The sequence below is a fragment of the Dipteris shenzhenensis genome, chromosome 27 (assembly GCF_047967505.1).
Source record: "Dipteris shenzhenensis isolate YYH24624 ecotype China chromosome 27, Dip_SZ_1.0, whole genome shotgun sequence".
Lineage (NCBI taxonomy): Eukaryota > Viridiplantae > Streptophyta > Polypodiopsida > Gleicheniales > Dipteridaceae > Dipteris > Dipteris shenzhenensis.
The window spans coordinates 37,607,336-37,633,306 of NC_141622.1; the positions used below are offsets into that span (position 1 = coordinate 37,607,336).

General features: G+C 42.8%; 1 protein-coding gene across 1 annotated transcript; it reads left to right on the top strand.

Moving 5' to 3' along the window:
• The first annotated feature begins 1,519 nt into the window (after positions 1–1,519).
• On the top strand, positions 1,520–23,489 carry LOC147884251 (very-long-chain aldehyde decarbonylase GL1-9-like). Its single transcript, XM_087398362.1, has 2 exons — positions 1,520–2,129; positions 22,555–23,489. The coding sequence occupies exons 1-2, from the start codon at positions 1,902–1,904 to the stop codon at positions 23,104–23,106; spliced, it is 780 nt and encodes a 259-aa protein (XP_087254488.1). The 5' UTR covers positions 1,520–1,901; the 3' UTR covers positions 23,107–23,489.
• Positions 23,490–25,971: the final 2,482 nt, after the last annotated feature.

The following is a 25,971-nucleotide window of genomic DNA, read 5'->3' on the forward strand; positions in this document are numbered from 1 at the left end:
TCCATAGGCCCAGGTTGTCCACCTTGGTTGAGCCAAGTTTTGACTGGGGTCTGATCCCCTATTTTTGCCTTATTAATAAAAGTCAGCTATTAAAAAAAAAAACTTTTTTGTTATGGTAACATTGACAACTCATGCTACCATTTAGATTTGTTTAAAAGCTCTTTTGTCATGATGCACATATTTTACCCAAGTTTTTGAGGGAATCTTTTATGAGCCCAAATCCAAAGATCGTGACTATGCACGCTCTCATCAATCCATATTTGCTTACCATCAGGAGTACAATCTGAACAAGCAAGTTGCCACGTGACAATGCATGCTCTCGTGTCAATCCATGTTTGAACTTAGTCAAAAGTAAGTTGGCTATTCAAAGTCAATCCATATTCACTCAGAGTCAAATTATATTCGAGGGAAGCAAGTTGGCTACTCAAAGACAATGCATCAGTACACTAAAGCCCTAATGACATGGTGAGAAAAAGAATTTGATGGGAAAAACGAATTCCCATGTAAAATATCATAATGTTTGGTGAAATGTGGATTTTATGTCATTTTCAACCCTCAAATCACAAAGTCTTTTTTCCCGACCTTAAGAGCTCATTTGTTTTATGGAAAAAAAGGGGAAAAAAGGTGGGGGACCACATACCACCTTGGCATTGAATTTTCCATTTCCAACAAATCTACCACAATGCCATAAGGTCTTAAGTTGTTTTTTATTTTTTGCTATATGAGAGGATTGAAACTTGTAACTTTTTGTACTAAGTTAATTGAGTTGTGACTAGAAGAGCCTTTTAATAGCTTGATGCCATTTGCTTTCTCTAAAGCGCTTTATCATAATACTAAGAGGTGCTGCCCACACGCACTTGTGCACTTTTGTTTATTCCTTCACTGCCTCCTTAGAGTTCTTTTGTGAATTTCCACATGTTACTTTTTAAAAAAATTAACTAAGTTATATGTTTCAAATTGCTGTTTATAGCCCAACTTCCTTTTAAAAGCCGTTTGCTTCTCTTTTGCATCCCAAACCACTTGAGGTTTACCACTATACGCACTTGTGCCCTCTTGTTTTCCCCCCACCCATACACACACACATGGGGCATATATGACCGTGGCCTACGTGATAGGCAATAGAGGGCATCCCGAGCAACCAACTCAGGTTGGAACCCGTAAGGTTGTTGGTTGGGTTCACACCACCCCCTGGCCATCCTCGAGAAGGTGGTGTGAAGGGCTATCATCCTAGCTGGCATACCAAGAGAGATGGGCTTAGACACTGACACAAAAGATTTGTGTCGAGTCCATGGCTAGCTGCTACATGAGTGGCCCATTCCATCTCTTCTAACTACTACACGAATCGCACGGTTTAGCAGCCTGATGTGGCCACCAGCGACGACGACTGGTATGGTAATATGAGAAGGTGGTGAAATGAATGACGAGTCTGATGATGACCGGCAACAACCACCTGTGAGAACCATGAAAAGCGGCGGCGATCCTCCAATTCTATTTCGTGGGGGATAGTAAGAGAAGAGTTGACACATGATAATATTGTGCAATTTGGGTAAAAAGAAATGCGAGAAAGCTCTTTGTACAGCGGTGTCTAAACTTGGAGTGGGGTGAACTGTTTTTTTTTTGGGCCGGACAAAAAGCAAAGCAAAGCAAAGCAAAGCTCTAATCTCTAGTTGTTGGATTTCCGTCCGACAAATCTTTGCAAAACTGATCTGCTTTGTGTATCATCCCACACAATTTGCTTGTTGCCGGATTTCTGTTCGTTCATCATCTACGTGTATACCCGATTCCTCGGAAATATCACACCAGCTTAGCTTTCTCTTACCATCTGCACTCCAAGATGTGAAGATCCCAGCTTGGATTCAAAGAAAATATCCAGTATTCATCGCTGATCTTCGTTCGTAGCCATGGTCTTCTGGGACGGGTACATCAGTGACGAAGTCATGGGAACGTTGGCGCCTATTGTAGTTTATTGGCTATATGCCGGGTTTTATCACATACTGCCTCCTTTGACTCGCTATCGCCTTCATTCCCGCCAAGAAGAGCACAAAAACGTCGTCTCCCTTCCCACAGTAATCAAGGGTGTTCTTTTACAACAGACAATACAAGCTGCGGTTGCGCTTTCAATGTTTCAGGTGCGATAATTCTTTGATGTTCCGTGAGGTCTCTGCGTGTTTCTTGCTGCATGATCCTTATCTTGAAATATATGAGCGTTGGGATTCAAGCTACGGGATGTAATTATGTAACCAACGTTCGCAGCTCTTTTCTGGACAAAACTCCTCTCGGAGGCAGAGTTATATGATTCTGTAGGTCGGGGCAGTTGTCACCTTAGATTAGTAGTTGTGGCCAACACCAGATGCGTGTGATGCATGCTAGTTTTGATACCGAGGGTTAGAGCAAGAACTCGTGCACCCATCTCAGAAGGAACTGGAGACCAATCATGTGGGCTGGAAGGGAGTTGGCCTATAATTTATTGGTTGGCGGGTAGACTGCGGGAGTGAAGCAGAGTAGATGGCACATCAAAACGTAGGGTACAATGAGTGAGAGGTGGACTTAGATAGTCCCCCTTACCTATAGTCCCATATTTGACTTGCTATAAGAAGGGCACACTTGATCATGCATGCCACCTGGAAGGAACAGTGATACGACTCTGCTGCGACAATTCTGGGTCGTGTAAGTGTTGATGATCCATCCTGGCTGGCTCATTAAACAGGCTCCACAATTGTGAAGTCGCCATAGTTTTTTTATTGTTTATATTCTGTGCCTTGCTGCCCACTTTTCCCTACATTGGTAGCATCGTTTGTTTTCCCTCATCTTCCCCATGATCTGTCTCTGCATTGCAACTGTAGCTACCCTTTCTGTGCTTCCTGAAATTTACAGGGATCTTGAGTGGTGCAATTTTTCTGCCTGTGTAAGTTCCATAAGCCTTTTGAAATCAGCCCATGTCTAGGGCTTCTGGAAGGAGCTCCTCACCTTTTTCTACAAATTGTGGACATACTCATTCAAGTGCAGGCCAGCATAAATTATCTTGCCCTCATTATCTGTTGGATATAACTTCCAGCCCTGTGAGCCATTCTTCCAAGTTAATAAGATCCCAGTTTCTCCTTTGGACCTATGGATCTTCTACATCCAGATACCTGTCTTGCAGTGCTTCTGCCATAGCACAGTGTACTTGGCCCATAAACAACCAAATAATTTGAAAAAGACAAATCACTAACACTGGCTGGTAGGGTCGTTGCGACTCTGAGAAGGCATCATTTTTGCTCCATTGGCCTCTTGAACATGTGCTGATTTTGAAATATACCCTCCTTCCTTCCTGAGCTGTTTTAGAGTCTTTGTAGTGCATCCTCTTTTACTGACTTTAAGGCCAAGTCCTATTATAGGCATTCTCATGAAATGCAGCTGGAACGTAAGTGTAAGTTTTTGAATAGCATTCACTTGAGGCTGGGATGTGCCGAATGGCTGTCATGAAATGAAGTCTTGCATGTATATCGTCATCAAGTGACCCAAAGACGGCACATCTCACGGGTGGGTGTCTGATTCAAAAGTACCCATGGACAAGCCCATGTTGATCTGTCCACAAACACACTTGCTAATGATGGAAGGCCCTGCCTGATCGTGGAATGAAGGTCATGCATGCTGCCCACCATGTGTCCTCTGCATATTGAGGATCCTCGTGCCCTATTGGCAAGGTCTCATGCTCTATGAGATCATACTCCCTGGGGAGTTGTTACTTGCCGTTGACCTTGATGATCCACAACTCCCCTTAGCATGCTTTGATCCTGAGCTTCACTCATAAGCAAGGTAATTTGCTTATAAGTATGCTTGTTACCACCTTGCCACATTAAATATCAGTCCTCTTGCAGACAGGCAGTCTCTATGCTGTACCACATGGAACTATATAGAATATACATGGATCTCCTACAAAATTCTTGAAGGAATCTAAGGCCTATAGAAAAGGAGTAGGGGCAGAATAGAGAAAGGGGAAGAATGCATGGAAGGGAGAGAAGGAAGGAAATGAGAAAAAAAAGAAAGAAAGAAAGTCTATTAACGTCCACTGGAGACCAAAGTGTGAAGAGAGTGGGAGAGAAGTAAGGAGTCTCACTTGCAGCTTTCTTGCATACACAATGGGGGAATACACACAAAGGTGGACGCTGAAAACAGTTTTCCTCTTCTTAGTTGTGAAAGCCAAAAGAACTCTCTCTTAGTACCAAAGGAATAGAATATGTGGGTCTCAAACACAACTCAGTTAACCTAGGTGGCATACCAACCGAGCCACTAACTAGAGTACATAAAGATAGCTGTTATTTAGCTATTATTCATGGGCGGTGTACCAACCGCATTTGCTACTAACAAGTCGGTGACATAAATGCACAACGGTCATCCTGGCATATTACGAGTGGAGCTCGATATCTCAACACTCTCCCTCGAGCTCAATCCCAATTCTTGCATATCAAGCATGTCTCTGAACTTGCGCAGCTTCTCTGCACCCAATGTCTTCGTGAATATGTCAGCTACTTGATCCTCTGTGTTGACATAAACTAGATCAATAAAACCTACTAGAATCTTCTCCTGCACATAGTGATAATGCATCTCAATGTGCTTTGTTCTAGCATGATAGACTGGATTATTTGCCAAGTGTATACTGCTCATGTTGTCACAATAAATGACAACTGACCCATCTATAGATTGATGCATATCATAAAGTAGCTTATGCAACCAAGCTGCCTCACATGCAGCCATTGCTGCACCTCTGTACTCAGCCTTTGCGCTCGACAAGGCAACTATAGGCTGTTTCTTGCTGCTCCAAGTGATTGCAACACTCCCAAAAGAGAACACATATCCACTAGTAGATCGTCTATCAGAAATACTACTAGCCCAATCAGCATCAGTGTATCCATGCAACTGTATCTAAACCCCAGTTTCATAAAATAGTCCATACTGCAATGTGGACTTCACATACCTCAGTATGCGTCTAGTCACATTCAAATGCGGTTTCCTTGGAGTCTGCATAAACTGACTTACTAACCCAACAGCATAGCTCAAATCTGGCCTGGTAATATTCATATAAATCAAACTTCCTACTATGCGTCTGTACATAGTAGGGTCTTCCAGAAGCTCACCTGCATCTGAGCTCAGCTTCACATTCTGCTCCAAAGGAACTGAAATAGGCTTACAACCTATCATCCCATATTTGGACAGCATGTCCAATCCATATTGCCTTTGCAAGAGCCATATCCCACTTGTGGATCTAATCACCTCAATGCCCAAGAAGTAACGCAGCTCTCCCAAATCCATCATCTCAAACTTCTGCTTCAATAGCATTTTCACATGAAGGATATCTTCATCACTATCACTTGTGATGATCAAATCATCAACATAAATGACAAGCAGCATAATGCATTTCTTTGTTTTTCTCACATAAAGTGAGAAATTTGCCTTGGAAATCTGAAAGCCAATAGTGACAAGATACTGTCCTAGCTTGTCAGCAGACCATGCTCTGGGTGCTTGCTTCAAGCCATACAAGGCTTTCTTTAACCTACAAACAAACTCAAGATGAATAACATGCACATAATCTGGTGGCTTCTCCATGTAGACCTCTTCTTGCAAATCACCATGTAAGAAGGCATTCTTTACATCCATCTGATGTAAAGACCATCCCTTTGATGCAGCCATAGCAATGACTGCTCTTACAGTTGCCATCCTTGCAACTGGACTGAATGTTTCTTTATAATCAATGCAAGATGTCTATGCATATCCCTTGACAACTAATCTTGCTTTGTATCTGCTCACAGAACCATCTGCATTGTGCTTCACCTTATAAACTCACTTGCAGCCAATTGCATTCTTGTCTTTAGGCAAAGGCATCAATTCCCATGTAGCATTTGCTTCCAAGGCATCTATTTCTTCATCCAAGGCTTTCTTCCATTTTTCTTTTCCTATGGCTTGCTCAAAAGAAGTGGGTTTTGGTTCATGTATCACTTTGACCATATAGGCATAGTGAATGGTTGTAAATCCATCATATTTCAGCCTATCCACAGGATACCTAGCTCTGGTAGACCTGCGCAAAATAGGCTCATTGTCAGGTGCTATCAAAACATCCCTTGCCTTCCTTACTCCAGGTGTAACAACAGAAGGAATACCCAACTCATCATCAAGGCTCTGTTCTGAGCCACTGGATTTACCATCCACATAAGAGTGACTTGCATTCACATCAACCATGGGCTGATCTACTTTCTCTTTTTTTTTTCGTGATACTTGCATACCACTATCCGCATTGCTTTGAGGAGATTCTCTTGATCTCAATCTGCATGTCCATGGTGAAGTATGTGAACCACTGCTAGAGGACACTACAGGTCCACTAATATTTTGTGATTGCTGCTGTGAATTTTGTGCATCTACATCATCAATCACATTTACTGGTTTATACCAGCTGCTTATCTCATAAAAAACATCTCTGCTCACTATAAACTTACGAGTAAAAGGGTTATAGCATCTATACCCTTTCTGCTGCAGAGAATAACCAATAAAGATGCACTTCTCTGTTTCTTTCTCAACCATAGCTTTAAAAGCTTTGAAATACCCAAACACTTTACTTTTCTTTTTCATAAAATACTCCCAAACTTTTTTGCTGTAGTCATCAATAAAAGTGACAAAATAATGACAGCCTCCAATAGATGCAGCTTTATTAGTCCACACATCAGAGTGGATTAATTCCAATGGCCTCTTACTCTCTTGAACATGTCTAAGAAATGCTTTTCTTGCCTGTTTTTCAAATTGACAGGCTTCACATACCTTATGCATTTCTGTAACCTTGAACTTAGGCAATCCTGCAACAATATTTTGGGCCTGCATTTATTTAAGTCGTTGTACATTAACATGACCAATGCGTTTATGTCAGATATCAATATCTGCAACTATACCGGTCCCATGTGCAAACATTGCTGTACTCAATTCAGGCATGTCCGCATCCAACGTAAACATCCTGTCCTTCTTCTTTCCTTTTGCTATCAAGCGACCTTTATTTTTCATATCCTCAACAAAGCATCCATGAGGATTAAATCTGACTTGCAAGCCCTGCTTAACCATTTAACCAATAGAAACCAGGTTCTTGGTGATATTCGGAACATGAAATACATCAGACATGTATTTTTTTTTTCCATCCTGCATAGACAAAGGAATTTTACCAATTTGCACAAAAGGATGTGCAGTATCATCACCAGTCTTCACAAATCTTGGTCTTTTCATTTTCCTTGCATCCTGCATCCATTCTGCATGACGTGTCATGTGGTTTGACGCACCTGAGTCAACATACCACACATCATTGCTTTCTTCTATACTTGTTATAGAATTGGTCATGTGCTGCACCATAAACAAATGCTCATTTCTGTCATCACCCTGTCTACTAGAGGATGCATAATTGCCTTGCTGTAATTTTTCATTCATGATGTCATTCTGCTTTTTGTAGCAGTCTTTAGCCATATGACCCATTTTACCACAGTAGTAGCATTCAACATTGCTATCTGCATTTTGACCTCTCTGCCATTCACCACGATCTGTTTGGCTCTCCCTGCCTCTAAGGTTACCATGTCCTCCTCCATAGGACTGATTTTCTTGAATTTACTGCATATTCTGATTTCTGCATGGCCTCCAAATCGGCCTGCTTTACCTCTACCTCTATTTCTACCTCTACCTCTTCCAGCATTTGAGTAGAAGACAGCTTCTTTTGAAGTTCCTCCTGAAGAAGATGCACCACCATGTCTATGCTCTTCAGAAATTAGAAGAGCAATGAACTCTTTAAAATTAGGAAATTTTTCATGGACGGCAATGAATGTCTGGAATTGTGCATAATCCTTTCCTAGAACATTCAAGGTCACAGAAACTAAATCATCTTCCACTGGCGACCCAATGGAAGCAAGTGTATCTGCAATCTTCTTCACCTTCATGTGGTAGTCATTGATGCTCATATTTTCTTTGTGCACATTATGCAACTCCTACTTAAACTACATTTTTCTGGCTTGCGTATTTGTGCTATACATTTTTGTCAAAGTATCCCACGCCTCCTTCGGCATACTTGCATCGTGAATATGCACAATCATAGAATTTGAAATACTGATAGATAGCCAGTACATAACTTTTATGGCTCTCTCATGGCAGTCTTTAAATGCCTGTAACTCCTGTTGATTGGGAACATTAGGAATAACTGGTTCTTGTTCAGCTCCAGTAATGAACTCCCAATAGCCTTTTTTCTTACGGAAATTCGTCATTCTAAACTTCCATGCTGGGAAGTTTTTCTTGTCAAGCTTTTTAGTAACTATCTGTGAAAGAGCATCAGGCGCCATTACAGAATATTGCAAAAATTTTCTGTCACTGCAAAAAACACAACTTTTGCCTCGTAAGGGTAAATCTGCAAAACTTACGAAAGTGGTATTTGACCACACAGTCACTTCCTAGTGATGATTTTGCATCAACAGGCAATAAGAATGATTCTGTCACTCCTTATATCTCTGCGCATAGGCATATGATGCAATTTTTGCAGTAACTTTTCACCGACCTGTAGAACAGTGGTCGCATGGCAAAAAATAGGGCGCAAAAAACTTTCGTCACCAAATTGGGCCCCGAAATGGCCTCGAATCAAAAAAATAATGTCCTCTCGTCACACCGCGAAGGGCGTCCCAATCTGAGACAATGCACTCTTTCACTTTCCGGCTATGCTACCTGCAGAGATTTGCTCCCAAACTCGAAAAAGGAAAGCAACACTGATCCTCTTACCAAGACACTGCGAACTTGGTTTGCTTTCTTGAGCTTCTTACCACGAACCAAGCTCTGATACCATGTGAAGAGAGTGGGAGAGAGGTAAGGAGTCTCACTTGCAGCTTTCTCGCATACACAATGGGGGAATACACACAAAGGTGGAGATTGAAAACAGTTTTTCTCTTCTTAGTTGTGAAAGCCAAAAGAACTCTCTCTTAGTACAAAAGGAATAGATGAACCATATATGTGGGTTTCAAACCAAACTCAGCTAACCTAGGTGGCATACTAACTGAGCCACTAACTAGAGTACATAAAGATAGTTGTCATCCAGCTATTATTTATGGGCGGTGTACCAACCGCATCTGCAGCTAACAAGTCGGTGACATAAATGCACAACGGTCACCCTGGCATATCACAAGTGGAGCTCGATATCTCAGCACAAAAGGTCTATGGCATGAAACCCTCTTGTACATCTGCTTTAGGGAGGGCACATGGCAGCTCCCAAGGGGAGAGAGAGAGAGAGAGAGAGAGAGAGAGAGAGAGAGAGAGGAGGGAAGGATTAGATGTCACATCAAAAAGTGCTTACAAAGGGTGGGGAGGTGGACTTATAGAGTCCCCGCTCCACTATATCTCCTTTTTACTCTCTCTAGGCCTAAATACCCACTAAGTTTGCCTAAATTTGGCCTTGTTTACAGCTCTCACTAGAAATCCACCTAGATCTAGAGGCTCGCTTGTAGGGGCCCCCTACGAGGACAGAATAGGAGGAATAGGATATGTGCTGATTGGTCGATCTCCATCATGATTTCAGCTATCTGTCACGTGGACAGGTGAGCTGATGTCATTGCAACCACGTGATTTACATTCAGCCTATAGCTGGTGTGGCATGCATAACTGATGATTTGGACCGTGAGTGCTATGCGGAATCCACTGAAGGGTCCATACCTAGAAGACAACTTATAAGATTTTATTGTTTTCATCACCTTAGATCTTTAAGGTACCACCATCATACCTTCCTATAATATCCTAGGTGAACGCTTTTGATTTGAATAACATTGTGCGCTATCATCAACAGATTGAATACTTTCTCTGGCTATCCTTATTGTCTTGTAGAAATTCAGAATCTTACTGTCATCCTGAGCTTTTGAAAGCCCACTGTCTAAGGTGCACGTGGTTGATATCCATTCATTAACATGAAAGGACTCATCCTAATAGCTGAATGCTTTGGCAATATTTTAAGCAAACTCAACTACCGGAAGAAACCTTTCTGAGACATGTGCCCTTGGCATATCTTCCCGGTTCACAAACTTGTGACTGTCATGAGATTGACACTGCACACTGTGTTGTTGATAGTGCAATAAATTCTTTGTATCTTTATTTGATGTGTCAGCTAGATTGTTAAAGCATATTTTGCTTAGAAATTCTCATTTGGGAGAGACTAAAATGAATTTGTATAGTCTTCACAAGCAGTTGTAGCTTGAATGAAGGCAATGTGGACTAGTTTTAATAGCCTTCTCCTTTAGTGCTAGCCTTCGTCACGGCTGAGTCTGCGCTTCACCTCTCAAGTGCTGACAGAAACTCAGTGTGAAGACCTTTGAGTCTGCGCTTCACCTCTCAAGTGCTGACAGAAACTCAGTGTGAAGACCTTTGTATAAATGGATGCCCAAGTATGTGTGGATATGTATTTGTGAGAGCATTGTATGCACTGCTGTTGGGCGCTGATGATGTTGGTGGGGATATCATAGTAGCTAGTCCCTCCTATGCGGGATGGAGTTTACAGTTCTCAACCTTGTGACTATCATCAGATTGAACTGCACTATGTGTCGTGTGCTTTCAGAGGAAGAGTTTGGGCATGTTCCTGGATTCATCTTGATATATATAAGAGAAGATGGATGGAAGTATTGTGGGTAGCACTGTAGGCTGCCACATAATCCAGGACTTAGGGCTGGCAACGGAGTTCTGAAAGAGGGCATACCTGTATGGAAGGTGTACCTGCAGTGCAGAGGCCACAACCTGCACAGATGACACATCAACAGTTACGGATAGCAGCAGCAGGTACACACTGTACAATTGCAGTTGCAGTTCCTTCTGGAGCATCCACAATGGTCGTATGTACACACTGTGCAGGGGCAGTTGCAGGTCCTCCTGTAGCATCCACAATGGTAGTGGATCTGTTGGCATGGCTGCTGTGCAGAAGCAGATACTGCGAAACGCTCTGGAGATGGACGGGTGCAGCAGGAGCCAGGAGCCTGCACACCGGCAAGGAACCAGGGAAGACTGCAATAGGTCGGCAGCCTTGGCAGTTCCTGGACTTATAGAAGAAGTGGCCTTATATAGGCCTGATCTGGTTGGGTAAGCACAGACTGGATGGGCCCAGTCTGTGGCTGGTTAGGTGGACTGGATGGCCAGTCTAGGGGGCCTGGAGCCTTCTATAAATAAGCCCATTTGTGGGCACATTATCTATTTCAGACTGGAGGCAGCCCTCAGTTACTGAGGAGCATCAATTGGTGCATACCTACAGCCAGTAGGCGAGCACATGTATGGAGGGGCTGGCTAAGGAACTCGCACTACGGATGGTCACTGAAGTTCACTGAGGAGCACACAACCTGAGGAGTACAAGGACAGAAGTAAGAGCACTATTTGTGCTCACCATAGAGCATCCAAGGCAGCGGATGCTGTCTGTTTTGGGATCTTTGGTGAAGCTTTCTGTAAGGAGTGTTTGGCTTAGATTTTGTAAACTATATTCTGAGACATTTTGAATTGTTGTACAGTTATCTATCTTCTGAACGTGGTGCTTGTGAGTTCTCTCTTGTGGACAAAGAAAGGTGAAGTTTTCTTTGAATTAAAGCATTTCCTTTTCCTCTCTAAAGAGTCTTCTATTGCACACAACTTATCCATTCTCTATTTCCGCTGCATGGAGAAACTGGCCAAGGGTCAAGGTCGTGCATGTTCAAATGCACAGGTGAGCACACACACACACTCATTCAAACATGCATGCAGCCAGCTACACACATACAAACTCCAACAGATCTAGAAGATATAGTGTTGCTGGAGGATTACTAAGTTCTAAACTCATATGGAGCTTATGGTCCAGGGTTTCTAGACATACACTTGGTCATGGGAGCCTGTGGATCAGCTGTCACAAAATAAAAGAGCTTCAGTCAAAGTGTTGGGATTTTTGCGGTCACCTCGCCACTTGTGAGGGGCCAAATGAGGAGGACATGGGCGAGGTAAAGAATCTAGGAAAGTAGGATGTACAGTGCATAGGGCTGCCAGATTGGCTGAACAGGGATTCCTCCGATGGTCTGGCAGGTCTGGTTTAGTTCTAACAGTGGACTAAGCGAATGGGCAGGTCAAATGCCCATGTTTTACACGGCAGCTCTTAGCTTCCTCTGGTTGTCACAGTGCTTCAATTGCATGCTTTTGGGGTTGTTTGCCTTTGGTAAGTATGTCTGGCAGGAGAAGCAATCCATGCATGCACTTGCAGGTGTTAAAGCAAATGCATTCTCCAAGGTCGGAAAATTCTGCAAGTAGAGGGCTGCTGTACTTATTTTTCTAATTTGATACTCCTCTCCTTAGGAACTGCTTTGCTGCAATTTTTGGCTCGTTTCTCCAAAAGCACCTCCCACAATACGAGTGAGCACCTATCCTCCAAAAACATGTGCACACCCAATAGTTGACAAAAAACAAGGGGCCATACTCAAAAAACTGGGCAGATCCCCTAAAGGTCCAAGATGGTCACTTTTTCTCTTATTGATTGCTTTTTCCTCGAGTGACTTACTTTTCCCCAAGGCAACTTGTTTTCCTCTGCTTTTAGGTGCTTTTTTAATGTTTTGGCTGCTATTTTCTAGAGGTCATGCCTCCATAGAGCTAGGCACGCGATCTAATTTTTCCCTACTCATTGCAAAATCACCTACCCATCCAATTACCCCACATCCTGTGACAAAATCCGGCTATCAAAAAAACCATGCATCATGGCAGCCATCCCCCGATAGGATGGGACATTCGTGTATCATCCAAAAGTTTTTAGTTTGCTCACCGGCTATCAAAAAAAACCATGCATCATGGCAGCCATGCCCCGGTAGGATGGGACATTCGTGTATCATCCAAAAGTTTTTAGGTTGCTCCTATAGCATCTAGATTCTGAGCTTCCTCCTGATCTTGCCATAACCTTTGAAAAGTACCCGGGGCACCAAAAGACATGACTCTATATGAAAAACCATCTCTGAATAGACAAGGCAGCATAGCATCAAAACATCATCCAGATCCCAACAAGCTGGCCATAACCTCTAAAAATAAGGCTTGAATCTCCATCCATTGACCTTCCTCTTGTGTAGAGTTCCATCTAGATCTTGAAGTTGATAATAGCCTGAAGGATAGGCAGTAAGCACTCTGAAAGGGCCTTCCCGCTTTTGATGGAACTTCATATCATGCTTGTTATTTGCCATATTGTCATACCTCAGCACCAATGTCCCTTGTTCTCTCAATTTTCAGATCTATTTATTACTGAATATACGTAGATCAGAGGGGTTGAGGTGGTCCAACATTATATTGAATTGAAGCCTAATACTAAGCCAATGGCCCAAAAGGTGAGAAGATTAGGTGTGAGCACAATTTACTCCCATACCTTACATGTCTGACTCTTCCTCAATCCCAGAGTGCTCTTCCTCCTCCGATGATTCTGAGTCATATTCGATTTTCACCTAGCTTATTGTATTACACTGATCGTTCATATCAAACACTATTCTATGATCATCCCTCGACATGATAAGCTGTCCCCATTTCCAATCTTGAATGGCTCTGACACCCAGTAACCATGGCGTCCCCAAAATAAGGGAGTAGCCATCCCCCTTGCTAGTCATGATAGAAATCCACCTTTTGCTGATTCCGCATACTTCCATCATAACCTCTATTACAAATCCCTGCTGTTATTTGCCATCCTCATCTTGACACGGGGTACTTCATCAATTTTCAGCCCCTTCTGCAAAATATTGTCAAGACGTGATACATATTTGTGCCCCTCCATCAACCAAGGGGTATCACTTGCCCTCTTATAATGCAATCTACCAAGGGAGGAGGATCCTCAAAAGTGTCAACAGAAGCTACCTCCATCTCCATGACCAACTATGAAGTTAATTTGCGAGATCTCACTCACACACGTAGCAAATTTCCTTCTCAAAGCTGGTACCAAAGCATGAAGTTGTGAAAGAGAAATATAAGGCCTGACCTGCTGAAGATCTTGCTTAAGATCATCGGGCTCAATACCTTCTCCTAGCGGGAAACTCTTCTCCGTGATCTTTCTTGTCTTTCTTTTAGCATCCGGTCTCCCTCCTTCTTGCCTTCCTTTCTTCTTGACATGCCTAAATGGTCCAACTTTCTCGATTCAATTCTTTTCTTTCACCTTGGTGCTCTTGGCTCTCATAGTATCGCAATCTTCCATGGCTTCTACAACATACACATGGAAGAAAGAAAGAAAGAAAGTTTATTAAAATCTTCGGAAGACCTATCGGTCTATGAGACTATTAGAAAGCAGGAAAGGGTGGAGCTACTAAAACGAGCATTATGACCCATGCTAGATGTAAATGCTACATAGTCATAGAAAGGGTCAGTGCTACATAGTCATAACAACAATGTCATGTACTACATCATCATCATCATCATCATTATCATCATCATGTCACATCAAATTGTGTGCCAAGTCTGGCCCGATACAATAGATACTTGGAGCTCTAGAAGGTGGATCCAATGGCTGGTGAGGCTACGGTGGTATAAGATCAGGGATAGAGCACTGGTGGCTATCTATCAACGTGGCCTCCTGGCTACAGCTCTGCGTCTGACTAGGGCCACAGTAACTCCAATAGGTCGTGTAGGTTGCGCCCCAAGTTTGAAGATGAAACGGATGTCTTCGGGCGTGATCTGTGTGTGCTCTGTGTCCTCCCTCTCTCAAGTATGATGTGTCGTTGTTTCTGGATCTCTACCATGTGCCGACTGCCTGAGGAACGAGGATCTGTGTGATCTGGCTGAAAGAACTCTGTGATCATGCTCTGAGATGACTCTATCAGTGTGCTCTGCCCCTGCCTCTATAATCTGAGCAAGCGCTGTCGATGCTTAACTGCCTCATGAATAAAGGCAGCTAAGCATTTTGATCCGATAAGAAAGGAAGTGGGACAACAGTCTGGAGCCACCTTTGAAGAGACAATAGTAGAGAGGAACTCAATTCAAGATCACATCACCAAGATTAAGGTGTTGAGGAATTAACTCTCCACAAGTGATTTTGGAAGAAATAGAAGAAAGAGTATATTAGCCATTAAGCTCTATGAAAGTGTGATCTCTTAGAAAAGTGGCCGAAACGCTAGAAAAGCACCTAAAAACGGAGGAAAAGCAAGTTGCCCTGAGGAAACAGCAATCACCAAGAGGAAAAGCGACCATCATAGGAAGGAAGCAAGCGCTTTTAGGGAATTAGCCCAATTTTTGGATCTTTGGCCAGCTTTTTGGTGTGCCCACGTTTCTGGAGCAAAAGCAAGCCCTATTATGGGAGGTGCCTTGGGATAAAGCAAGCCAAAAATTGCAGGAAAGCAAGGAAAGTCAGCTTTTTTGACAAGTTTCTCAACTTTTTGTGAAACGCATCTCGTTTTTTAAAAAACCATGCGGCAAACTATAGTTAGAGTTGGATGGAGTGGACACCCTGCTTTTGGCCCCCTTTGCATCTATAAATTGAGCCTCCAGGGCTGCCCTTGGGGGGAGCGAGTCACCTAAGCCTTGATGTGTCCAGATCCTTGCTCTCCCTAGCATTTTATCACTCAGTTTTGAGCACGTTTTGCTGCTCTAGCCTTGCATCTTGTCAATTCAACTCATGATATATCTGTACGTTACAGTTTCTCCATGCGTTTTCTTCAATTTTCTTGTAGTTTCCATATAAGTCTCGCCTTCTCATTCTACGTCCACAATAATTCGTAGCTTGTAGCTCTGCGAGAACTATGTTGGTGTTGCACGGTGTTTGGGAGATGTAGATAGTGCAATTTACACTATCTTTAACACTCTCCCTAGCATTGTATCACTCAATTTGGAGCACACTTTGTTGCTCCATCCTTGTATCTTCTCATTTTTACTCATGATATATCTATATCTTGCCGCTTCTCCATGCACCTTCTTCAATTCTCTTACAGTTTCCATGTAAACCTTGCTCTCTTTCTCTACGTTTCGTAGCTTGCGATCTCTGCGACAGTTGCTTTGGTGTTGCACGGCGGTGTTGGGGAGCAGACGTATGCTTGTGCTTTTCATCGGTTCTACGGAGGTTGCGAGGTTCTACTTGTTCTTTCAAAAGAAGTGGTGGGTGGCCCTTTTTAGAAGGTTTGTGTGACTTCAGGTACGTTCCTGAAGAGTTTGGGAGATAGAGCGGGAGACTTTACCTTCAATGATTGGTGTTGTTCAGTGTGTTTGTGGTGGATGTTTTATGGCACTTGGTATTGCTGCCCTTTCCTTTTGTTGCTGGCTAGCAATAACTAGTGTGAGAGTTGAAGAAATGCTCTCAACGCCTTGCCTGCTGCAGGCTCTGCTGCCTCTTCTGGCCCCTTCACATGGACCTCATTCCAGCCTCTGCCAGGCCCTAAACCAGACCCCAAAACAGTCCTGTTTGCCGACTATGTGGGAGCCTGTTCCCTGCCCACGTGGCAGACCATCTGGAGAATCTCTGTTCAGCCCATCTGGTAGCCCTATGCACTGTACAGATGCTTCTCCTAGATCCTTTACATGCTGCTGGTACACCTCCCCCAAGTCCTCCTCATTGGGGACTCGCAAGTTGCAATGAAAGGAGGCAGGGAAGATTGGAGAAGGGGATAGAATTGGTAGAGGAAAGAGAGAGGAAGAGGGAGGAGTGAGAAGTGAGGAAAGGGGAAGAGGGAGAGGGAGAGGAAGAGAGAGATAGAGAGATTGGGAGAGAGTGTAGGGAGCACGTAGGAGGAAGGAGAAGGGAGTAGATAGGATTAGATGTCACATCAAAAAGTGTACAATAAGGGGTGGATGGGGACTTAGGCATCCCGACCTTGCATCCGTACATTGCCTCAAACGGGCTCATGCCAATGGAGAGATGCTTGGCATTGTTGTAGCAATGTTCATCAAGTGCCAACCATTTATCCCAAGACTTTTGAGTAGCATGACAAAAGTGCCTCAAATATTCCTCCACCCATTTGTTCGCCCTTACCGACTGTCCATCAGTATGCAGTGCTAGGTGTGAGTAAAGTACCCACTGCTATAAATAACTCCTGCCAAAAGTGACCCATAAATTTTGCATCTCTGTCACTGACAATTTCTTGAGGGAAACCATGATGCTTAAAGACATGCTCAATGAATTGCCAAGCAACATGTGATGCTGAATACCGGGTCTTAGTGGGTATGAAATGGGCCTCTTTTGTCATTCTATCCACCACCAAATAGATGTTGTTCCATTCTCTCTTTGTAGAAGGCAATCCTGTGATGAAATCCATTGCTATGTGCATCCATTTGCCCTTTGGAATGGCTAATGGCTGCAAGAGACGTGCGGGTAATTTTCTATCCACTTTATTCTGTTGCCAAGGCAAGCATTCAGCCACGTATTTAACCACATCACGCCACATGCTTTCCCAGGTAAAGTTCTGCTTGATTCTTTCATATGTTTTAGTGACACCTGCATGTGCCGTGGGAGAGGAGTGCATGTCTTGCAAAACCAACTGTCTATATTTTGAGTCTGGCACTAAATAAATCCTGTCCTGGCACCTCAACAGCCCATTATGCAATTTGAATTCTGGATGACCCTGACTAGAAGGCTTCTTCAAATCTGAAAATATGGGAGCTGCCTTAGAATTCTGCATATACTTCTTGAATGTTCAATGCCATGAAACCACTCCTGATATATGGTAGAGATAGCGGACAAATTGCAAGGCCACATTCTGGACAAGGCGTCTGCAACCACATTTTCCTGGAGTGCAGTCAACCACCTCTTATGCTTATATGACAAATTTGGCTGGGTGAGGAAGAATCTGAGTGTCCTATGATCTGTTTTCACCTTAATTTTACTCCCGTATAGATAGTGGTCCCATTTCTTGAAAGCATGCAAGATAGCCAACATCTCCTGATCATAAACATGGTAATTTAGTTCTTTGGCATCAAATTTTCTGCTTTCAAAGGCAATTACCCCTTGTTCCTTCCTCAAAACAGCCCCCAATCCTTTGCCACTAGCATCTTCCTCCACAATGGAAGGACATGAAAAATCAGGGCATACCAAGATAGGTGCATGAGTGAGAGCAAATTTCAGGTCTTCAAAGTTGCATTGTGCTTCCTTTGACCACCGAAAAGCATCCTTCTTCAAGAGGTTAGTAAGAGGAGTTGCTCTCTTGGCAAATTTGCGAATAAAGCGCTTGCAGAAGGAAGAAAGAACTAAATATCCTCTCAACTGGGTGGGATTTTATGGTTATGGCCAATTTTTGATGCATTTCACCTTTGCGGGATCCACTCGAATGCCATGTCTACTCACAATATGCCCCAGTACTCAAACCTCCTTTGCCATAAAAGTGCATTTATTGGCTTTTGCATAAAGCTGATGCATCCTCAAAATTTTTAGCCCTTGCTTCCCTAATGTGCTCCTACCTATCCTTACTGTAAATGAGGATATCATCAAAGAAAATTAGCACGCATTTGAAAAGAAGAGGCTGCAATATCTTTTTCATCAGCGCTTCGAAGGTGGATGGTGCATTAGTTAATCCAAAAGGCATCACCTTGAATTCATACAATCCTCGTTCTGTGCGGAAGGCCGTCTTGTGTTCATCTCCTTCTTCCACCCTGATTTGATGGTAACCAGACCTCAAATCTATCTTCATGAAAAACTGAGCACCCTTGAGTTCATCCAACCGGCTATCTATCCTGGGGTTGGAAACCTGTTCTTGATAGTGGCCTTGTTTAGATCCCTGTAATCAATGCACATGCGGTACGATCCATCTTTCTTCTTCACTTGAAGCCGGGGAGGCAAAAGGAGAAGTGCTATGAGAAATGAAGTCCTTGTCAAGCAATTCTCGCACCTATATAGCCACTTCCTCGCGCTCAACCTTCGAAAGACGGTAGGGGGCTTTGTTTATGGGCTTACTGCTAGGCTCTAGAACAATGGCATGATCCACATCCCTCGTGGGAGGCAATTGGGATGGCATATCTGCAAATACATCAGCAAACTCCGAGAGCAATTGCTGCCAGGCTCTAGAACAATGGCATGATCCACATCCCTCGTGGGAGGCAATTGGGATGGCATTCTGCAAATACATCAGCAAACTCCGAGAGCAATTGCTGTATACCACACTCCTCAACATGGGGAACCACCCCCATGAGATACTGATACATTCAATGCTTAGAGGGCATGCTCCTTCCTGATGGCCAACTGCCTTGCTGAAATGACCTGCAATTTAGGAGTGGCAATGCTATGCAATGCTACAGTTCTACCCCTGTGGACAAAGCCGAGTGATAGGGCTTTTAAATCCATGCTGAATTTACCCAAAGATTTTAGCCAATCGCAGCCGAGGACAGCATCTAGTGGGCCCATGTCCAGTGCCAAGAGATCCCCAACAAATTCATAATCCTTAGAGAGCTTGATTCTTGCATCGTGGCAACGAAGTTGACTAATCAAATGCTGTCCATTTGCCACCTCTACTCTCAGCCCATGATCAATCTTAGTAGCTATCAGTCCCACCTTCTATAAGGTCTTAGAATTGATGAAACTATGAGTTCTACTGCTGTCCCAAGCATGTGAACAGTCTTGCCATTAATTTGCCCCTTCAATCTGATAGTTTCAGCACTTTTGGCACCCTTCAAGGCATGAAAAGAGAGATCATAAATTGTGTGCTGCGCATCCCAATAGATCTCCTCCTCATCCACCGGAGCATTTCCATTTGCATCCTCTCGCACATCAATGTGCACCCTTTGAATCATCATGAGTGGCATCCAAGGTCTCAGAAGCATCCATTAAATCCTCCTCATTTGATATCTCAATAATCATGCTGAGTTTTGCAGTGCCACTGTTATGCATCTTGCAAACTTCTCGATGCTCAGGAGTCCACTTCTCACCACACTTAAAGCATAAGTTTGCCCGCTTTCTTTTGTCCATAATAGTGTCGTTTAAATTCTGATTTTTCATTTCCAGCACTTGGCTTAGCTCCTAGCTTAGCATCAGATGACTTGTATGGCTTAGCATATCGCATTTTGCTGCCTGTAACAGTGGGAAACCTCGGAAATGGTGGTGCTGCTGATTTTCTATCATACCAATCAGTTGCCTTAGGCTTCTTCTCAGCCTCATTTGCAGTCCCATATGTGCTGCCCGTTGCCAACTTATACTTGCTGGCATATTTGGGCTTGAACACCTCTACCAATTGGGCTGCATGCTCAATTGTTTGAGGGTTATGTGCCTTCACATCTGCAGCTAGGGAAGGACTCAATCCCTAGATAAAACACAGCAACTTCCCTTTTTTAGATTCGTCCTGTGCAAATAAGGAATTCCTCCTAAAGCGCTGCAAATACTCTTGGACTGTACCAGTCTGTGACAATGCATAGAATTCAGCCAATTACTTTGTAAGCCACTCCTCCATCTCATTAGGTGTGAGAGTGTCCCCTTTGAACTTATGCACTGTGAGTTTCTTTGACATCCTTGGCTGCGTAACTCCTGTGCGCGTGACCTCCGGAAGTGCAAGTATCATCACGCTTGAGGTCCACATAGTCGGAGAAAGGCATCTCAAGTTTGATGGCCTCAGGTAGTGCCTTATATGAACGCAAGGAATCTACTAGCATCTCATAAAAAGTGGCCTGCTGCCCACCACTAACCCCCTGTTGCGTAGTAGCTAGTGCCATCTGATGCATTGGCCGCATCTGGCTGTATGTGCTCACTGGCGAAGCGATAGGTGCATGAACCCCTGGCTGGGTCTCTGCCAAATGCATCTCTCTGAAACGGTGGCATGCCAAAAGGCTGAGAACTCCCAGGCATGTCAAAAAGTTGAGAACTCCCAGGGGTGTGGGCTGCCATATAAACCAAAACCAACTCCAAGCATACTCGGTGGTGCGGTGAAAGGAGCACTAACCGGATGCATACCAATCGGTTGGCCCAAAAGAGACGGCTTGGCCTGCATAGATGCATAAAACTGGGAGTTAAAAGATGGCCTGACATCCTGCCAGAAGGTGCTTTGCGGCATAGAGAATGCATCATCCAAGTCCAAAGAATCCCCATGCTGGGGTACATGCAACGGTCTAGAAGATTGATGTTCATAGGCACGGCGGGCATCTGCCATAAAACCCCTGCATGGAGCAGAAAAAACATCTTGATTGTTTGAGTAGTCCCCTTGTTTGGGTGTGGGCTGCTTACCCTTGTCGTGCATAGCCTGGCCGATCTGCTGCTCGATTTGTTGTCCCATCTGCAAGAAGGCATTCTAAAGCATATAGACGAGAGAGTATCAAAAAATTTTCCTTGCTCCATAGGTATAGGAGATGCGGGGTGAGTAGTGGCAGCTATCCCACCTTTAGAAGCACTCTCAGTAAATGTCCCCAGCTTGTGACGACTCCTCAACACCAGGTAGACGTTTGGGTGGCATTGTGACTATCTCGCGGAGGAGTACAAATGCAGGCAATAAATGAAGCTGACTCGGAGAAATAGACAGCAAAACCTGCTGTAATGAGTACCTGATATAATAGTGTGTAGAACCACGAAAAAGGCTGATGGAGAAGCTCAGGAGGAAAGATCGATGAAGAGGCTTCAAAATGGAGTCGAAATGACTAGAAACGGGGCTGTGAAAGGCCCCTAAAATGAGGCTGACATTTTGACTTTTATTACTTCTTTTTTTGTCTTTTTTTGGGGGGCCAACCAAGGTTAATTGAGCCCATGATAGGTAGGCAGTTCTCTTTTTGTAGCCCCCAAATGAGGACGACCGAGGGAAATAGACTAGGCCAGGGAGAAGGGTGCACTAGCTAAAAATGGCCATGCATATGCCCATGTCTTGGCATCAGGAGGACCAGGAGGGGCTGCAGTACAGTTAATTTTTTAAGGCACAACCAAGGGACAGATCAGGCTCCACCAGGTCGGCCATATGGTCGGCAAGCTAGTGGGGTTGGGGTTAGACAGCCCTTTCCCCTGGCTATACAAGGGCCAATTCGGCTCATCCCACAGAAATCTCTTCATGGGCGTGCAGGAAGGGGAGTCTTGGCAGCAAGAGTGGGAGTACACGTTGCCCTTGGTTTCAAAGCACATTTTTAAGCTTTTAGCACTAGCGCTTGGCTGGTAATTTTGAGGCAATGTTGAGTACTTGCAGTCCATCTTTTGTTGAGCTCGATAGTATTTGCTGTAATCTGTGCTGTACTTTCCCAGTTATGAAGTTTCTCTCTTCTGCATATCTATTGGAGAAATTTTGATAGTCCACTAAAATGTTCACTGCGGGAACATTGAATTGCTGTCCTAATTCTGATACATTTCCTGATGCCTGCCTTTATAATTGCTGACTATTTTTCTGCACCTCTGGAAAAGCATTAGAAGTAGTCGTCATAAAGGAACTATATATCTTTGTGCATGTACTGTAGCTGGTGTTAATGTGGCAATGCCATGACATGCTGTCCGTGCTATTTATGGCAATAATTTTTGAGTGAACTCTTATAGATCGACATTGCACATGTTGGATGCTAAATTCAGGAAAAATCTTGGCAGATATTGTACTATACGTATGCCAAAAATTCTTAACATTCATCTCATTTTACAAGTACGATTCAATGGAGATAAAATTTTAACTCAAGATGTTAGTTATGCTGGATGATAATTAGGTAACGTCAAAGATAGGAGTGGCTGGGAAACATGTACAGCCAAACATTGGAATCCAAATTTTGCAAGTACTGGTGGCAATGCTGGTAATGGACACGTGGCAGTATTTTGTGCACCGCTATATGCATGTGAATAGGTTTCTCTATCGTCATGTGCACTCACAACATCATAGGCTGGTTGTTCCTTATGCGATCGGAGCTCTGTATAACCATCCCCTGGAGGGCTTATTGCTTGACACTGTAGGAGGTGCCTTTTCATTCCTACTTTCAGGAATGACTCCACGCACATCTGTGTTCTTCTTTTCTTTTGCGGTGATCAAAACTGTGGATGATCACTGTGGGCTACGGCTACCTGGTAATCCTTTCCACTTGCTCTTCAGAAACAACACGGCATACCATGACATTCATCACCAGCTCCATGGCACTAAGTATAATTTCTCCCAGCCCTTTTTCATGATGTGGGATAAATTTCTAGGGACATACATGCCATACATCCTTGTGAAGCGACCAGATGGTGGTCTGGAAGCTAGACCAGTAAAAGTTGAAACAAATTAATTGTCTCCTCTAGTGTCTGGGTTTTCTAATACAATATGCTGAAATCACCAATATTGATATTGCTACATATTGGTGATTATGCATTACGTGTGTAAATTGTACGAAAGTGCTTAGCTTGCCAAAAAGGCATCTGAGATCATATTCTTTTTTGTCAGCTGTGCATTCTGAACTATTGGCTTGTGAAGATCGCAAATTCATCATGTTTCTATTGCTTATACGAAACTTTTATTCAAGTAGGGCTAGCATTCAGTAGGCATGTTCAATGAAAGGAAGTCAGTCTCCCAAAAGCTGCTTAAGGAGATGTTCTCGTGAAGCGCTACATTTCAGAAGCCATGTTCATGGAACTGAATGATATCAGCCTCAAGGGTAAATGGGATTACTTTTAAAACAATGGTTCTTGTGATTTGTACAGAAAAATGCTACATGCAATTGTAAGCATGCAAAATAAGAGGCTTGTGAAAAATTCTCATAATTCCCATTTTTACTCTCAACGTTAAGGTAATGTGAACAATGGATATAAACTACAAAAAACTTAATCGCATATAAGAGCAAACATTTGGTTTTTCAAGATTGTGCCTTTAAAAAATGATTTGGAAAAGGACACAACTCTACAATATTTTCAATACGCTCGTCACAAATCTTGTGGTATTAATTTGAAATTCATTACATACATGTACATGGCATTTTTTTTGGTTTTTTTGGAAGGGTGTATGATACGGAAGGGTGTTAGTGCGAGTGCACGCTAGAGAGAGAGAGAGAAAGAGAGAGAGAGAGAGAGAGGGGGGGGGGAGACATGTATACAACTTGTGATGGAATATATAGTCACTTATTTGTTTTAATGTAACAACAAATTTTTTTGATATAGGGTGAAAGCACCATGGTCCCCATATTGAAAAGGTTGATGATTTAGGGCTTGCCTTTTGGGATTCTCCATATTTTTTGTGTGGACTTTAATAAATATAGAATCTTGCTTTCTTTGTTTTTGTTTTGATTTTGTCACAATACGCCCGGTCCATTGCATGCATCATAGTGATGACATATATATTATTTTGATATCAACAAATATGTAGTCATGCTTGTATCATTCCCCCTGCGCACTCTTGAGTTAACCATCAAATTTTCACATTCCAACTTCTCTCTCTTCTTAAAAGTCCTTAAAGTTCCTATTTTGAAGGGTTAAATTTTTAAACATTTTTAACGGATAGTTACGAGATTTAACTTAACTACATTCTAAAATTCTAATGGGAATGCACACTAATGTGCACAGTTCGTTAAGAGCCTTAATTAACTAGTAATGGGAATAGGCCCTAAGATCGGGTTCACACCAACCGTGGGCGCCGAGGGGCTTTGATTGAGAGTCAGTCGCTTTGTGATGTAAAGGAATTTTGTAGCTCGCATCAACCTTTGATTGGTGTTGCTAAGGGTGAATAGTGCTTACATAGGGTTTTCCGGACACCCTTCCCTTTTGTTGCCTAATTAAAAAACGAGTGGGTGTATTCCACATCAAAGGGTGCCCCTCTGTTGCAAGTCATGGAATGGTTGCTTCTCTACTTGAGGTCTTCCTTCTACTTTTCACATCTCTGTTGCTAATTAGGACTTTTCTTTGGTTTGCTAGTAGTTATTAGAATCAATATATTTTTCTACTTTTGCACTTTAGCTATAAATTTGATTTCTAGAAATGCTCTTGCTGGCTAATCTAACATTCCTTGAACTTTGTAATTCTTTGCTCCCTTAATCATTCTCTTTCCCTTGATTGGAATGCTCTTCTTTCCTTAGGACTGCTCCTTTGTCTTATTTTCTTGATCGAAATGCTTTTGTTTCCTTAGGACTACCCCTTTGTCTTCTAGACTATTCTCTTAAAATTTGTATTCAATTGTTCTAGAGCTTGTCTTACTGCCAAGTTTGTCATAGACATTTTGCTTGTTTTATGGTTTTCTATATTCAACTAGAATTTGTTGTCTATGCAATTTTTTCTTGAACATGTCTATGACCCTTGTTGTTTTTGATGTTCGATTCCACTGAATTTCTTATCCAAATTGCCATATGCACAATAGTTCATTTTTTGGTTATCTTACATTCTTGATGCTATGTCACTTTTGGAATTGAGTATGACTCTAGTTTCTAATTCATATTTAGCATGTGCACTGATTGTTTAGTCTATTGATTTTGCATTCAGCATGTGCATTGATTGTTTAGTCTATTGGTTTTGCATTCATTGGGTGCTGACAAGGTACTGGCTTTGACTATTCATTACTCTCACTGTTGACTTTGGAGGTGATTCACTGTCATCAGATTTCATTTAGTACCTGTGAAAATTGTAATTTGACACATAAAATGAATAGTCAATAATGTGCTGATCACATTGGCATGGGTTTCATCTTGGTTTATGGATCAAAAGTTATGGCGTGTCCATTTTTTGCTCAAATTTGACTACTTGACCTTGAATTGCTTGACGAACTCAACCTAGGTTAAGTTAATTGATTGGGTTAACATGACCATGCATTGGTTGATTTGACATTGATTTAGCTCACTCCGGACTAACCTTAACTCTAAAAAGGTTTGGCTATATGGTAGGAAACCATACTAATGTGAAGAGAGTGGGAGAGAGGTAAGGAGTCTCACTTGCAGCTTTCTCACATACACAATGGGAGAATACACACAAAGGTGGAGACTGAAAACAGTTTTCTTCTTCTTAGTTGTGTAAGCCAAAAGAACTCTCTCTAAGTACAAAAGGAATAGATGAACCCTATATGTGGGTCTCAAACCAAACTCAGATAACGTAGGTAGCATACTAACTCAGTCACTAACTAGAGTACGTAAAGATAGATGTCATCTAGCTATTATTCATGGGTGGTGTACGAACCG

Coding starts and splice junctions, on each gene's coding strand:
- LOC147884251 (XM_087398362.1), top strand. CDS start 1,902: ATGGTCTTCTGGGACGGGTACATCAGTGACGAAGTCATGGGAACGTTG. Junction 2,130..22,554: donor TTGCGCTTTCAATGTTTCAG/GTGCGATAATTC, acceptor GATGATAATTAG/GTAACGTCAAAGATAGGAGT.